At 40.1% G+C, this 15,551-nt stretch overlaps 1 protein-coding gene across 1 annotated transcript in view; it reads left to right on the top strand.

Annotated features, from left to right (window-relative positions):
- The window catches only part of LOC116231508 (vertebrate ancient opsin-like), a 34,341-nt gene that overhangs the window by 12,438 nt on the left and 6,352 nt on the right, over positions 1–15,551 (top strand). Inside the window, 6 exon segments of the mRNA XM_031597284.2 lie at positions 7,436–7,622; positions 8,463–8,564; positions 10,640–11,013; positions 12,547–12,757; positions 13,354–13,471; positions 14,747–14,986. Of these exon segments, the coding sequence (XP_031453144.2) occupies positions 10,653–11,013; positions 12,547–12,757; positions 13,354–13,471; positions 14,747–14,986 (930 nt within the window). The 5' untranslated portion in view covers positions 7,436–7,622; positions 8,463–8,564; positions 10,640–10,652.

Raw genomic sequence — 15,551 nt, forward strand, 5'->3', positions numbered from 1 at the left:
GACCTCACTGCCCTCTGCAGCTCCCTGAAAGGAGGTTGTGGCATGGTGAGGGTCAGCCTCTGCTCCTGGGTCATGGCAGTAGAATGATAGGTGATGACCTCACTTTGAGCCAGGGGAGGTTCCGTTTGGAAAAACTTCTTCTCCAAATAATGATCAGGTGCTGGTACAGTTGCCCAGGGAGGTAGCAGAGTCACTGTCCCTGGGGCTGTTCAACAACAGCTGGCACTGAGGGATGTGGTTAGTGGGCATGGTGCGATGGGTTGGGGTTGGACTTGGTGATCTTAGAGGTCTTTTCCAACTGTAATGGTTCAATGATCCTATGAAGGTATCTGTACTGTCTCGAAATTTGTGCATTCCATCTCAGGGACATGAATTGAGACTTACACGTAAGAATGCCCTCTGCATAAGGCTTGCCAGTGCTTCAGTAGTTTTAGTAGTAGTAATATTTTAATTAGCTTTGAGTTTTTGTTACTTCAGTTCTTTACTTTGTCTCAGTGTAATTGGAAATTAGGTTACATTTTTAGTTGTGGGGTTAAATATATTAAAAATTAAACTATAAACCGCAAATACACTTATGGGTAAAAATACTGTAGAAAACATGGAGAGAACATCTTCACAAAAAGAAGGTGGGAAACTAAGATTTAAGTCCCCCTAACAGGAAGACAATAGGCAGAGGTGTACTTTCATGCTTACTAATTACAATACCTCAGCTTTTCTTCTGATGTTTGTTGATGTAGTGACAGATATTGGTACAAATGAAAGATCCAAATTCTTTCAAAAAGCTGTTGAACGGTAGCTGAGAATAGAAAACATGAAGGTAAAGATGCAGCAGTATAAGAGTCTTGTATACTTCCATCGTATTTCTCAGTTCCAAAAAAAAGCTTCGAAGAAAAAAAAAAAAATGTTCCATAGAAAGACCACTGAATGAAATGTTAATGCAACTTTTTCTAGTATGTTTTTTGTATTTGATTTGAGCAAGCATTAGTCCTGTGATGTCTTGTCAGCATGGAACGTTATGCTCTAGTAGTGCTGACCCAAAGTCAGAGTGCACAGAAATAGTCTCCAGGTTGAGTTCAACAACGTTTGTGAGTCCTTTCCCACTGGAAATTTTTCTATTTTAAAAACCTTTTTAACAGTACTCTCAATATGTAAAATCATGAGGCTTAAATTTACTTAGATACAATCTAGTTTGCACTCTCTACCCTCTTAAGTGACTAATACCTTTTTTTTTCCTTGATGGCACTAATTTTTCATTTGATGTTCAATTTGTCAAATGAGTGATGACAGTAATCCTTTATTTTGTACCATTTTCTTCACCTTTCCAAGGTGATTTTTTTTTTTTGAGATTAATCCCCCACCACTTCTTTGCTTTGTGTTCTATAAAGATGGAAGATTGGATTGACTTCTACATAATTGAATGTAAAATTGTTCAGAAAGATTCTAATAACTTCAGATAAGCTGAACTGTAAGTACTACATGCATCTTGTAAATTCTTATGTAGGACATAAGGTCTATTTAACTGTTGATGGTATAGAAAAAAATCTTTGTGCTTGAGTTTGCAAGGAGCAAAGTGCTGACTAACAAAATCTGTCTTTATAACAGATGTTAAGTCTAAGGCTCAGTAGTTATAAGAAGATATGGAAAGAGTTCCAAAGGACCTTCTCAAAAGAAGAAAATCAGAATGACAAATCAGAGGAAGGCAAAGATCATGCATTTTTAAGGAAAAAAAAAAAAAGCCTCCTTTACCTACACTTGAAATATGTGAAGTTAGGATATAACTTAGCCATAGAGCAGTATAGAGAGGAAGATGTCAGTTAACTCTACTAAGTGCATACCTAAATTGGAAAATGAGATGTCTTACTAGGTGTATGCTTACCCACTATCATGTAGTAGGAACTTACCTACAAGCATGCCAGTGTATGCAGGCCACTTCCAAACTGGAAGTCACAAACTGTTAGTGCTAAATCAGATCAGTGTAATCTACTTATGAGTCACGTATCAAGTTGCATAACGGGAGCTTTTTCATGAGTTAAGGAGCTTACATTGTGTTGGATCTCAGTCATGCCGTGTCTGTTCTTAGTGGACATTTATCTGTGTTCACGGCAGCTTCTGCTTTTTGTATCTCTCCATGATCTTACAGGAAAATGATATGGTGGGATACAGTACTTAAAGAAGAGTCAAGATAAGGCAGTGCTTTGTTACATTGCCTTTCACAGTGGCAAGTTCACAGCTCGTCCTGCATCCCTGCATAAGAAAGTCTCATCTGTCAATACACCCTCTGCTTTTCTTCCCAAAGCAGTCATTATAACAGGTTTGATGGGATCTCATGCTTAGAGTGTGCCAGACTATTTGTTTTGATTTAGAAATAATCCAGATCTTTCTGCAAGCATTTTACTTGCATTCTGAAGCTCTGCACACTTCTGCTATTTTGGATCTGAAAGACTGCTTAGCAAACCTCAATCCACTATTTAATATATGTAAAAATCTATCACTGACATCTAAGGGTAAAAGGCAAAGCCACCCTTAGTCTCATGGATTGAGTAGGAGTTTTGACTGTATTTTGATATAGTATCTAAATGAGAGGCAAAGAGCAAACGGGTAAAGGTTTTTCTAGACTGAAAACTGATCTCTGAGGAGTTTGTGGGTTTTCAGTATATTGCAGAATTCTAGTAGAGTCTATATCAAACTTGCATACTGATTTGCATCTAAAGAAAAACAGGAAGACTATGAAGGTATATAAATAATGAATTATGGCCAAAAAAAAAAAAGTATGTTGGCAAGTAAGACTTGTTAGATAAGTGCTGGCCAGCCACTGTAAACTGCAAGCAATCCTAACATCAAGATATGCATCAGTATTTAATTGTGCTTGTGTTCAATGAGGTAGACCTGGAAGTGCTGACAAAAGCATGTAAATCACGCCCCACCTTGGGAATATTCATACAGGGAATGCACAGTGTTGTCTGGAGAGAAATTAATTTTAAAATCAACAGTGAAGGTTATAAGCAACTTTTGTTCCGTATCCTTCCTTCTCAAATTAATGAGTTTTGTTTTCATAGAGTTACTGAATGGTTAATGTTGGAAGGGACCTCCGAAGATAATCTGGTCCAACCTCCTGCTCAAGCAGGGACACCTAGAGCAGGGGACCCAGAATACTGAGCTTGCAACCTCAAGCTTCTGTTTGTGAAGGGCAATGACACAGAGCTATGATTTTGAATATTATTACAAAAAGTGGAATGTTTCGTAAACAAGCTGGCTTTATATTACAGAGTTCAATGTTCTACAGTATTTTTGGAGATGTATGTGCAAGATGACTGTTCGTTAGAACTAAACTATCAGTGCTGTTCAATAATTTTTAATGTTAATATAAACACACAGCATTCAAGAACCAGAAGATAGATATTTATGTAGCTTTATCTGGCTTGCAAGATCTGTTTGCAAAAGTATGTGTAACATGTAATGTTCCAGAAATAATCAGATAAAACCAGACAAGCAGAACACCTCCTTTCAGATGGTTGGCTTCCCCTTAGATAATTCTATCATAAATACTTTAAGAAGCCTGTAATGAATTCACCCAGCATGAAAAGAATATTTTTCTAATAATGCAGGGGCCGTACTCAGGGGTGGACACAGGACTCAGTGAGTTCCCAAGTCAAACTCCTGCTGAAGATGTAACGAACTGAACTACAGCATCTTCAGAGACCCCATAAGCATTTCTTTTATACAGACCACAGTGATTCCATCCTGCTGCCTTGTGGACTTCACAGATGAAGTTTTATGTTTTTTCTCATCCTCAGTTTTGCAGTTACACAGGAAAGTAACAACTAAATTTAAACCGTACACTGCAAGTAGGCTGCAAGAGGTAAAGTGCTCATGGAAAGAAGGCAGTGGATGTAATCTTTCTGGACTTTAATAAGGCTTTTCATACCATTTCTCACAGCATCCTTCTGGTTAAAAAGTCCAACCAAGATATGCAGCTTTGTGCTACGTGGGTGGCAAACTGACTCAACAGCAGAACTTACAGGTTGTAGTAAGTGGAGCTGTATCTGGCTAGTGACTGGTCAGTAATGGTATGCCTCAGAGCTCAGTTCTACGTTTTTATCATCATCTCGGGGGGTTGAATGCACCTGTATCAAGTTTGCTGATAATTCTAAACCAGAAGTGTTGGGAGTATTGGGTGATCCTCAGCATAACAAAGTTCACCACAGATAAATGCTGAGTTCTGTGCCTGGGGCGGAGTAATGCTGGGCACTGGGACATGCTGGGAGCTGAGCAGCTGGAGAAGAATCCCTTCAGGAAGGGAGCTGAGTGTGCTGGTGACAGCTGGCTCAGTGTCCCTTGGCAGCAGGAGGGCAAACTGCATTTTGGAACGCATTAAGGTGTCCCAAAGGTGCAGCACGAAGGGTGAGACTGGGTATCCAGAAAAATGTCCTTACCATGAGAGTGGTCAAACAGTGGAACAGATTTCCTAGCGAGGTGGTTGGTGCTGCATGCTCATGTTCAAAGGATATTTGGACAATACCTGCTTTAGCTTTTGGGGTGCCCTGAAGAGCTCTGCACTGGGACTTAATGATTTCTGAAGGTCCCTGCCAATTGAACTACTTTAGCCATCACTCCATAGCAGCTGTCCGCATGTTGCTTCTTACTAAAAGTATACATGAAATGCACTGCGTTTCTTTCAAAGGCGTGAGTCAGGTGTCGTTCTCTGAAATGTGGGTTTAACAGGACTCGCGTTAACTGGCAGACAAATCACGCGTATGGTTTAAGAGCTGTGCATGTGTGCAGCTTCAGTTGTCTCACTGAAGTAAGGAGGCCTGCCGGCTGTGATCAGCATAACCAGCTGACGAAGTGTTTGCAGGACCCAACCCGTGGATTCTGTTTCAGAAGAGAGGACTTGTAGTGAATTTAAGATGAACTGTGACTCAGATAGTTGTACTTAACAATTCAGAAGGTTAGATCTGGAGCAGATGCAGAATGTTAAAGGAAGAAGAGGCAGAAGAATGAGTGACGTTCACTAGGATGTTTTGCTCTGGCCTGGGGTGCTCATCTTTTCACTGAACTCCTTGCTCCTTGTCGTTTTTCCAAAAAAACAATCTTAATGATGGTGTCCTTATGCTGTGTGATATTCTTTCTGGAAAAAGAAAAAAAAGTTTGAAGGTTGTCTCATTTTACACAAGGCAGAACACATGCACTAGAATTTTCCAGAGCACTCGATTCCCTTTGGGCTAGCTACATCTTCTTTGTATTTCTTTTATTCTTTAAGTACATGCACTGCAATAGCACTAGTGTGCTCCATTTAAGCACCTCAGCACTGCTGTGCAGTGAGCAGTGGTCTGGAATACTTCCTGCACTGTGTATGCTGAGTCCATGGAATCTCACTGGAGATGTGAATATTGTTGGTGACAGTCATCCTCATGTATTTTTTTGGGTTGTGGTTATTAACCACTTGCATTCTATAAACCATAGAGAAAGAGAGAGATCTATGTCTGAATATGCATCACACAACTGCTAACAATGTGTAGGCTGAGCTGGATTTTTTCCTGCTTCCAGAAGTGCTAGACTGTCTCTACAACTGAAAGTATAGTGTTAGCCTCATGTGTCAAGTTAGATAAGGGGCACTAATAACAAATAGCAAAATAAAATGTTTCACTGGCAGGCAAATTAATAAATAAAGATGACTGCTGAATCTAACACCACCAAAACAACCAGTCACAGCAGGGAGATGGGAATTAGATGATCTTTAAGGTCTGTAGGACTGTAAAGAGGGCAACAACCATACATGTATCTGGGGAGAAGGACACTGCTATTCTCCACTGAAGTTCTATGCTCAAAAACCTTCTTTTGTGATTAACCCATTTCTGAGAAAGCAATCTCCAGTCCTTACTGTGGTTTGTGTGTGTGTGTACCTGAATCAGCTGTAAGCTATAGCTACTTGAAGTACTATCAGAGCAAGTGCAGGATTTAGGTTATCTTGTAGATACCCAGAGCCCAGTTAACCATAAGCCATTAAAAATGGTGCTGCTGTTATTAATACCTGAGCTAACAAGTCTGTCTATATGTGCAAATCCAGTTTTCTGTTAGGCCTTCAGACCATTGTGTTTTGTATGAATGGCTGAAGCCATTTGTAGGTTTTGAAGTTCTTTTTACAGCAGTCGTCACAGATGCTTCTGAACAGGCTAAATTTATTTGTTTTTTGCTTCTGGATCATCTGACATACTTCCTTATCAGAATGGTTTAATTTTCTGTATCTGTAAGAGAAGAATCTGGGAGTCTGGTCTTTGCAGCCTACTGTTTCCATAATAACTTGATCTGCTGTTTTCTTGAGGTCTGAGGGGATAATCCACCCACAGAGAGTTCTCTGGAAGCCTCAGGATGAGAAGGGCCTGCTTAATGCCATGTTTGGCATTAGTTTTATTTCGGTGACTTCAGATCTTTCTTCCAAATTCCTGTGAGGACACACTGCAGATATCCTCTCAACCATTCTCCTCACCTACTGCTGTGTTTTCACTTTCTCTCTAAATTCAATCTTTTTAATAGCTCTCTTCCAGAGGATACTGACTGACTGATGGGAATATGGCTAAATGTGAGCTTTGTGCTCTTCAGTGCCCAAAACAGAGGCACGTTCTTTTTCCTAAATTTATATTAACGCTGAAGTACAGGAGGCAACGAAGTTCCTGCTGTGTCCTGATGCTTGCAGTTAATGTCAGAAGTCCGGTATACTTGATGGCATGGCTGAAGTTGACCTTCTGCACAGCTGTGTGTTCATGATGCAGGCTGCTTGGTGACAAATCCCTTGTGCTTTCCCATCTCTCCTCTCTGTGCACTGTCTGCAGCTGAGCATTATCCCGTGGTCTCGCCTCTGTTGGTTTCTATGCTGTCAGACTTCTCAGGTGCACTTAGCTACAATAAAATGATGGAAACTACTGACTGCATTGTTTGTTTTTACCTTGTTCCTGTAGTCTTTGGGAATGATATCTAAACATGGCAGATTTTGAAACAAAGTTAACTTAGATGGGCTTTCTTCTGTATTTGTCAATCTGTTTGACTACTTCAGGGCAAGTCAGCCAAATCCAGGAAGGAAAGAGAAGAGGGTCATGTTTATCACTGTTGCTCAGCAACGGCTTAAAGCTCAGGCAAAGATACAGCAATGAGCATTTGATTAAAAATTTCGAAGCCTTAGAAAGCTTGCAGCTCTGGATGAAATCTGCTTTGCTTACTTTGTAGCGATTGGTCTGATTTTACCCCCGCAGATAAGTGCTTTGTCACCTGAATAAACAGCTTTGTTGGCTTTGCTTATGTTTTTGTTTTATACGTTTTGTTGAATTGCTCTGTCAAGTTGTGAAACGTTTTTGGTTTTGTTTCTATTTTGAGTGGGAATGTTACAGACAAGTGATGTTTGCCTTAATGCACGCTGAGCGTTTTCTCGCACTTCCCGTAGCCTGAGGCATGTATTGCCTTCCCATGTGTGGGCAGCCCGGAGCATGGCTGGCCCAGCTGAGTGTCTCCAGCAGGCTTCTGCCTCCGTGGGTCGGAAAGTGGTCCCAGATGTCTCCTGTCCCTTGTGCTCCCACTGCTCCTTGACGGGCAAAGTCAGCATGTGCTGCCTGTGCTGATGGAACTGCCAGGTAAAACTCCTTACTGCATCACAGCCGGCTTTATAACTGCAATCTAGACGTAATCTCATTAATTATTAAATGTCTGTCATCAAGTCTTACAGAAATAAGACTTATAAATGTGATCACTCTCTAAAATCACTTAAAATGGGGGTGAGGGTCTATCTGACTGTTGAGCTTTAAGCTCTGATGACGCTCACACAAGTTGTAATTTCTTTCTCATTGTTTTACTAAATATAAATATAATGCTGAATGCAAAGCTGGGGACTGAATTTTGACTTTAGTATCTTCAAATATTTGGTCTCAATCCAGGTTTAGGGCAAATCCTACTTACTGTCTTCAGGGACTGCAAAATAGAAAAAGGATTTTGATTTATCTAATAACAAACTTTTTTTTACCAATGGCAGTTAAGGCTAAAGATTCTCATTGACATAATCCCCATCAAGATGGTAGGACTGCTTGTATAATTCGGTTCTCTGAAAGAGGTTTTCAGAGTAGGAAGAAAAAACACTCTTAGATGAGAACTATCACATGAGCAGTATTAGTACTTTGAATTACCAAGTGAACATAATGGACAACAATTTGCACAGATCATTTGATTGATATGCAGTTTCTGGAGAAAAACAATTAAGGCATTTTCTTGATCTTTATGACCACACACTCATCACTTTCAAAGCAGATCTACTTTATTGCTTCTTAACAGCTATTCTTCTATTGAAGTTTTAACAGATTCATCATGTGAATGCAGATGGGTGAAAAACACTCAAAAATCTGTGAAAAAAACTTTCATAGTGACATTCAGTCAGATCTGGTAGAACTATCATTATCTTTTACTTCATTGTTCTTACGCAGTACCAAAGGAACTGAGTTTAACCGTGCTTTGCAAAGCAGTCAGGACTTAAAGTCTTACCTGCTCAGATGAGGCTCCAAACCAAAAAAGATCATTAACAGGTGGTAAGTAAATGCAGCCTGCTAACAAGTTATTTCCTTTTCCTATGCTCAATATGCACTTATCTATTAGAATTAATTGCTTATTCTTCATTAATAGAACATATTTTATTTAGCTAGCAGCTTTGTTAAATGCTACCAGTTAATGAAAATCCTGCAGTTATCCTGGTGCTTGTCCCAGAGCAGCACACTGGAAAAGACTGCTTTTCTGATAATGACTTTTGCGGTGACTCTTGTTTGTTCAGATTTGATTTATAAAGTATCTTCCTACAGAAGGTTCTGCATCAGATTATAGGGATGTACTTCAACACATCTTTATAATCTTATGGTACTGCACTCTGCTTGCTTCTTTGGAGTTACACTGAGTCATTTAGGTGAAGTTAGGCAGCAGGAGGAGAGTACTTATCTAAATTTCCCGAGATTTCACTGAATGGAGAACTCACTGCCTACACACGAGTTTCAACAGTTTCTAAAAGAAGAAGGGCTTATATTGATAGTAGAAAAATGAGATTCATCAAAGCAGTTCTGATTAATATAACTATGAAGTCTGCCATCGAGTTTTGCAGCTGCTCTCCTTTTCTTGTGTAACCTGATAATTAAGGTTTTTAGGTTTATAATGTGTAGTAATTTCTATGCGTAAATTATAATTTCTGCTGGATTACTGATTTAAAATAAATGCTTGTGCATTGCCTTTAACTTCTGTTTGCATGTAAACCATAGACTGGAAACTCCTGTACAGAAGACAGAAAAAAAGTGTCCTTACTGTGTTTTTAAAAATACTATAGTGTATGTATGTCCTGAGTTCTTATATTCTCATTAGGGATATGCAATTGGCATTATGAAATACAGCATATTGAGAAATTAATATAAGGACAACTAATGCCAAAAATCATTTGCTGCTGTTTTTTTTGTTGTTGTTGTTTTTGTCACATTGCTTTAAAAACACCCAGCAACTCTGAACTGGTAGGACTGATTTATGTTGGATATGTTTAAAATTTTGCTCTACTTCAAAGAGATCCCTTCAGCTTCTTGTGGGTCTTTTCCTTCCTTTGTGCTCCCCCCAGCCCAAGGTGCATTCACTCTCTAGGCCACTGGAGAGCCTTGCTTTTCCTTGCCAGCTCCTACTGGATTATATGGGAGCTCTTCTACAGCAGTTGCAGTGAGCTGTGCCAGCCACCAGCTCCTGTAGGTGTGCAGCATTCCTACTTCTGGGGCCTGGGGCAGCTCTCATGCTACGCATGGAACTGCCTGGCAGCAAAGCTTGCCCATCCCAGGTTTCAAAGCAGTTTAAGAAAATCTGCTGTCCCAACTGGGTATTAATGTTATTAACAAAATTAGAAAAAAAAATAGCGTACATTCTGTTCAATTCAAGCTTAAGATTGTTTCTCTCTACCCAGCTTACCTCCTGGCTACGCTCTTAGTTACAATTAGAAATGAAATGTATGTCTGTGCTGTCTCTGATAGTAGAATTTCTCTTAATTTCTAAATACCACAGAACGCTAATTTGAAGCTTCATTGCTGGGGCCATGAGTTAGCCTGAGATATAAATGGGTTAGAATGCAGTCTCCCTTGCCAAGTTTACAGCTGCTAAGATACTCCAGCGTTAATCTTTTCAGGGCAGACCTCCTTCAGTCAGACAGGACTCTGCTGTAATCCCAGCAGTGCAACGTGTGGGGAAGATCACTCCATCCTCACTGCTGACAAAAGGAAAGCTTTGTTTTCCACTGTGCTGGAGGTCGGGAAGTGATCAGGCAGACATTCTGGTTTTCCCCCTGGAATAGGAATGATCTGATTTCAGCATTGCTAGTAGCTGCTACAGAAGGAGGAACCTGCATCTTCCATAGCTGGCTCTTATTATGAAGAAACAGCATCTGCCTCTAGAGAGGCAGCAGATTGCCAGCAGAGAAGGGCAGAAGCACTCCAAGAGATTCCCTTGCGTATCCCTCTTCCTATATTGTTTTCTGGACTAATACCAGAAAGCAGAGGCATGGACAGTTTGTTTATATTTGGTTTCTCCTTTTAATCTTGAATATTCTTTACAGATTAAAAACTTCATTATTATCCAATATTATTTTCATTAGTGAGGGGGAAAAGATGGATGTATTCAGAGCACTTGGAAATGAGTCGCTGTTGTCCAACTCCTCTGGTCCGGCTCCATGGGATCCCTTCCACCGTCCCTTGGACTCCATCCAGCCCTGGCACTTCAGGCTTGTGGCAGCAGTGATGTTCGTGGTGACCTCCCTGTCTCTTGCTGAGAACCTGGCTGTGATCCTGGTAACTTTTAAGTTCAAGCAGCTGAGACAACCTGTCAATTACGTTATAGTGAATTTATCTGTGGCTGATTTCCTGGTCTCACTGACTGGTGGCACCATTAGCTTTTTAGCCAATCTAAAAGGCTATTTCTACATGGGGCACTGGGCTTGTGTACTGGAAGGATTTGCTGTCACGTTTTTTGGTAAGCTTGATATTGTTTGTGGTTGTATCTTGTTTTCCTTCGGTGTGTTTCACTATCCTGCAGCTCCCTAAATCACTGACCTTGCATGCCTGTGAACACACTGGATCTTTTCCAGTTATGTGTGTTCTGTGGAGGATCTCATAGGAGTGAATAATGCATATCGCTATTGCTGTCATATGTCAGCCTTTTACTGCTTCTATACTGTTCTCTGAATATAGTTCATATAATGAGGAAAAAAATTGCTAATAGAATGCCAGTAGTTGCGGGGAAAACAATGTGATTTTAAAAAAACAAACACTTCACTGTATAATTATTTTCCAGGTTTATCTCTTGGTGTATGAGTATTTGGTTAAATGAGACAGAGAGAACAAATGGCTGTTCTTAAACTATGGACAATATTATGTCACTAAAACATCTTATGTCAGCTGTCCTGCAACTTTTCTGAGGAGCCATGCTGTGCCTGTGGCTGCCACCCCCCTCATTTGCTTCTTCCTGTGATTCTTTCTCTTGGCTTTGTTTTCCAAGTATGTGAGACATGTTGAAGTACTCTAAAAGGGAAAATAAATCATCACCAGGTAGTTCACTTTGTAATTACACCTCTACAGGGTAAATAGAAAATTAGTTTAAAATGGAACATCTAATTACATCGACATAGAAGTTCATTCTTGCCTCCCACGGGGCTTTTGTGTTGCTGCCAGCTGACATTTGAGTGCTGTTTCAGAAGCTGTGTAGTAAAGCCGTTCTTCTAACTCTGCCACTTCTGAGTCAAACACGTTGTTGGTCCTCAGCTGAAGAGGAATCCCACTTTTGCTCTCAGGCTGATAAAGCTGCCCAGAGAAGTTATCTGTGGGAGATGATGGTACTATGATGGTTTGTGGCATGGAAGGCATGTCCTGTGGAGTAAGATCAGAGTATTTCAAGATTTTGGTGATCACCCAGATGATCCGTCCCAAATAACCTGATATTTTGATATTGTGAGCAGCAGTCTGTAGGTTAGAGCTTATGACAGCCTGAAATATGACATTTTTTGCAGAGATAATGTTTTGAAGATATACCTTCATTTGTTAGTTTGGAAGCTACGCATAATGTGCAGTTCTTCAAAGCAAAGCCTAGTGGAAAAAGTCATTGTGAGCTAAGATGCAGTTAGAAGCTTAGTTTTGTAGTCATACTAACAAAATGGACAAGTATGAAAATCTTGTGCTCTTAATAAAATATTAAAGCAACACACATGATTTGCCCATCTTTTGAAAACCTGACTCGCTGAAAAAGGTTCCTGATGTGTTAAGTAGTCAGACGTGGCCACGAGTTGCCCAGAGAAGTTCAACTGGAAAGTTCAAATGCAAAATGGAAAGGAACGTGACTGGATGTAGTCCTGGGCACCCTGCTGCGTAGATCCTGCTTGAACCATGTCAGACTGGACTAGATGACTTCCAGAGATGCCTTCTGACCTAAATGATTCTGTGACTGCGGTGTGGGACGAGGTTTGCTTTTCAGTAAGTCTATTTGATTTTGATGCTGTGTTTTTTACTGTAGGCATTGTGGCTCTCTGGTCTCTTGCTCTTTTGGCTTTTGAGCGGTATGTCGTGATCTGCCGCCCGCTGGGAAATATGCGCTTGAGAGGGAAGCATGCTGCCCAAGGAATTGCCTTTGTGTGGACCTTTTCCTTTGTTTGGACCATTCCACCAACCATGGGTTGGAGCAGCTACACCACCAGTAAGATTGGAACTACTTGTGAGCCTAATTGGTAAGGCCGTCCTTGTAGAGTATGGTAGAATTTAAACTTGTAGCTCATGAGTTCTTAAAGGCACAGTTCCAAAGGAAAGGGTTAAGGATGATAGTCTTCTCTGCCAAAAAAAGAGGAAGACAAAGATAACAATCAAGAAAAATTTCCAGGGTTAAAAATAAATATTTTCTAAAACATTTTCCCAAAAGGAGGAGCTTTCATCTCTAATGAAAGTAACTGTTCCATATGTGGGTTTTGTTTGTTTGTTTTTGTCAGGATTCAAAGAGAACAAATAGATTTTCAGAAGACTGGATGAAGCCCTGAGCAGTTTGTTTTAGCAGCATAGCTGACCGTTCTTTGAGCAGGAGGTTGCACTACACGTTTCTTCCCACCTAACCTACCCCATAGTTCTTTTGGTTCTGTGCTCATGATCTTACACAGTAAACCTTTCCCAGTCCAGAGGAAGGGAGATGGCCAAGGGCTCTCTCTGGTGATTTGACTAAAGCTGCACATGGGTATTTTGATTAAAAACAGTTGATGAAATTACTAGTGACGTCTCCGAACACTTTGAGAAAATAACCACGATATATACACGATGTATTCTGTGTTTTATACAGGTATTCAGGAGCTTATAATGATCGTTCCTACATTATTGCATTCTTCACCACCTGTTTTATAGTGCCTTTATTGGTAATTTTGGTATCCTATGGGAAACTGCTGCAGAAGCTAACAAAGGTAAGAAGAAGCACTTTCATGTTACATTTTTGAAATGTGTGTGTATGCAATCATTTGGAATTTTCACATTTAGACTTCCATAAGGATCATAGACATAAGCAGACCTGTTTCCAGGCAGCAAATGTACTCACTTATGTCTTGTTAAAGAATTATTTTTGCACTCATTTTTATTTTTTAGTTTAAAAAATGAAAAGTAGATCCTGGAGGCTGCGCAAAGAACAGCTTAAAGTGAGGGCTGAATGTTCCCAGGGTCCTGTGAGAAATGTTGTATGTGTTTGTAGATACCTTCACCCCAAAAAAGGGGAAAAAAAAAAAACAAAAACAAAACAACAGGAGTTACTCATTTGTTTTTGTTAAGGATTTCCTCTTTTTTTCAATTTAAAACTGAGAAAATCAAATAATGCGATGTTGATAACAACAGTTCAAAGTTAAATTAAAAACAAACAGACTGGGGAAAAAAAAAAAGACCAAACAGTAGTAAGGATCATCTGGTCCTGGATGTGATGCTGCAAGCACTTCCTTCTCTTGTGCTCTGAGTTACATCTTAGTCACTATGCACTTTGCATCCAGGTCCATCCAGGGCAGGGCTGCAGACCCCTGAGGCTGCCTGGCAGAGCCGTATGCTGTGCCTGCTAGGGCTGCAGCAGGCATAGGACTGCTCACCTGCCCAGGTGTTACACCAGCAGTGGGCTACGTGTGACCCTGCTGAGCAAGACTTGTGACCTGTAAACACTTAGAGCTGGCTAATCACAGAAATGTACGTAGCACTACTAAGACACAGAAAAAGAAGTAGGAGAACTAATAAACTAGTTCAAATAAAAGCATGAAGAGTGGTGGAGACTAAAATAAGCAGGAAAGAATCAAACTTCCCTCTTCCTCCTTTCCATCTTGCCTGGAAGATCAATGCAGTGCAGAACCAGTGGTAATTATTCTTTCAACGATCTTTATACATCATTTTCAAATGCACCTTTATTCAGGACTCTCATTTAGTATTATTGACAGATAAGCAGCTGTTCTGTTTCTTTCCAAAGATGACAACACTTCTGCTGAAAAGGGGGCTGGGTTGCCCTCTACTTAGGTAGCATGTTTATGAAGAGGTGCTATAGAAGTGTTATATATTTTTTGGATTGGGAATATCTTATGTTTGCTCAGCATCTAACAGCCTTCACTGATGCCTGACAACTTGTACATATTATCTCATCGTTATTGATTTCCACTGTATTTACTCTTTGAATGCCTGGTTTGTTTTCTGGAATTCTCTGTCTTTTCTTTAAGGTGTCAGATACACAAGGCAGGTTGAGAACTGCCAGGAAACCTGAAAGACAAGTGACTAGAATGGTGGTTGTTATGATCATTGCTTTTCTGATCTGCTGGATGCCATATGCCACCTTTTCTATTCTAGCCACTGCATACCCTTCCATTGAACTGGATCCTCATCTGGCAGCAATTCCAGCTTTCTTTTCCAAAACGGCTACTGTTTATAATCCAGTTATTTATGTCTTTATGAACAAACAGGTACTGTATGCTCTCAGAGTGTCCTTAAAATTCATACTTTTAGTATTTAGTATTGTTTTGTAATGAATAATTTCTCTCCACTTTGTCAGTTAACCAGCATTCTATACCCATAATTTAGAATTTTTTTAATCACTATATGTCTGCTTAATGCGTAGAGTTTTGTTCTGTGTTTCAGTATTAACATATGAATATTAGTAATCATTAGATTTAGGTACTGGAAAAGAAAATCAACTCTTAGTGAACATCAACTATTCTAGTTTTCCGTGAGAAGATTTTATTTCCAAGACTGTCCCATTATATTTCCATAGTTATCTTGGAATGCAATGCCAGTGAATTGCTTCTGAGGTTCATCAGGGGAAGTGCTGCATCTGTGGTTGTGTGTACAGAGTGAGTTGCAGCATTGCATGTCCCTGGGTGACAGGGGTGTCTTCTCTGGGATGGGGTCAGAGAAATGGGTGCAGAGAAGTACTGACAAGGGGATGAACCACAGTGATCGTGCCTGAGCCAGAGGTAGCACGTACATTAAAACCTTGAACAGATATGTGCTGTGAATGTAGGAGGGGGT

The sequence above is a fragment of the Phasianus colchicus genome, chromosome 8 (genome assembly GCF_987193195.1).
Source record: "Phasianus colchicus chromosome 8, bPhaCol1.hap1.1, whole genome shotgun sequence".
Taxonomy (NCBI): domain Eukaryota; kingdom Metazoa; phylum Chordata; class Aves; order Galliformes; family Phasianidae; genus Phasianus; species Phasianus colchicus.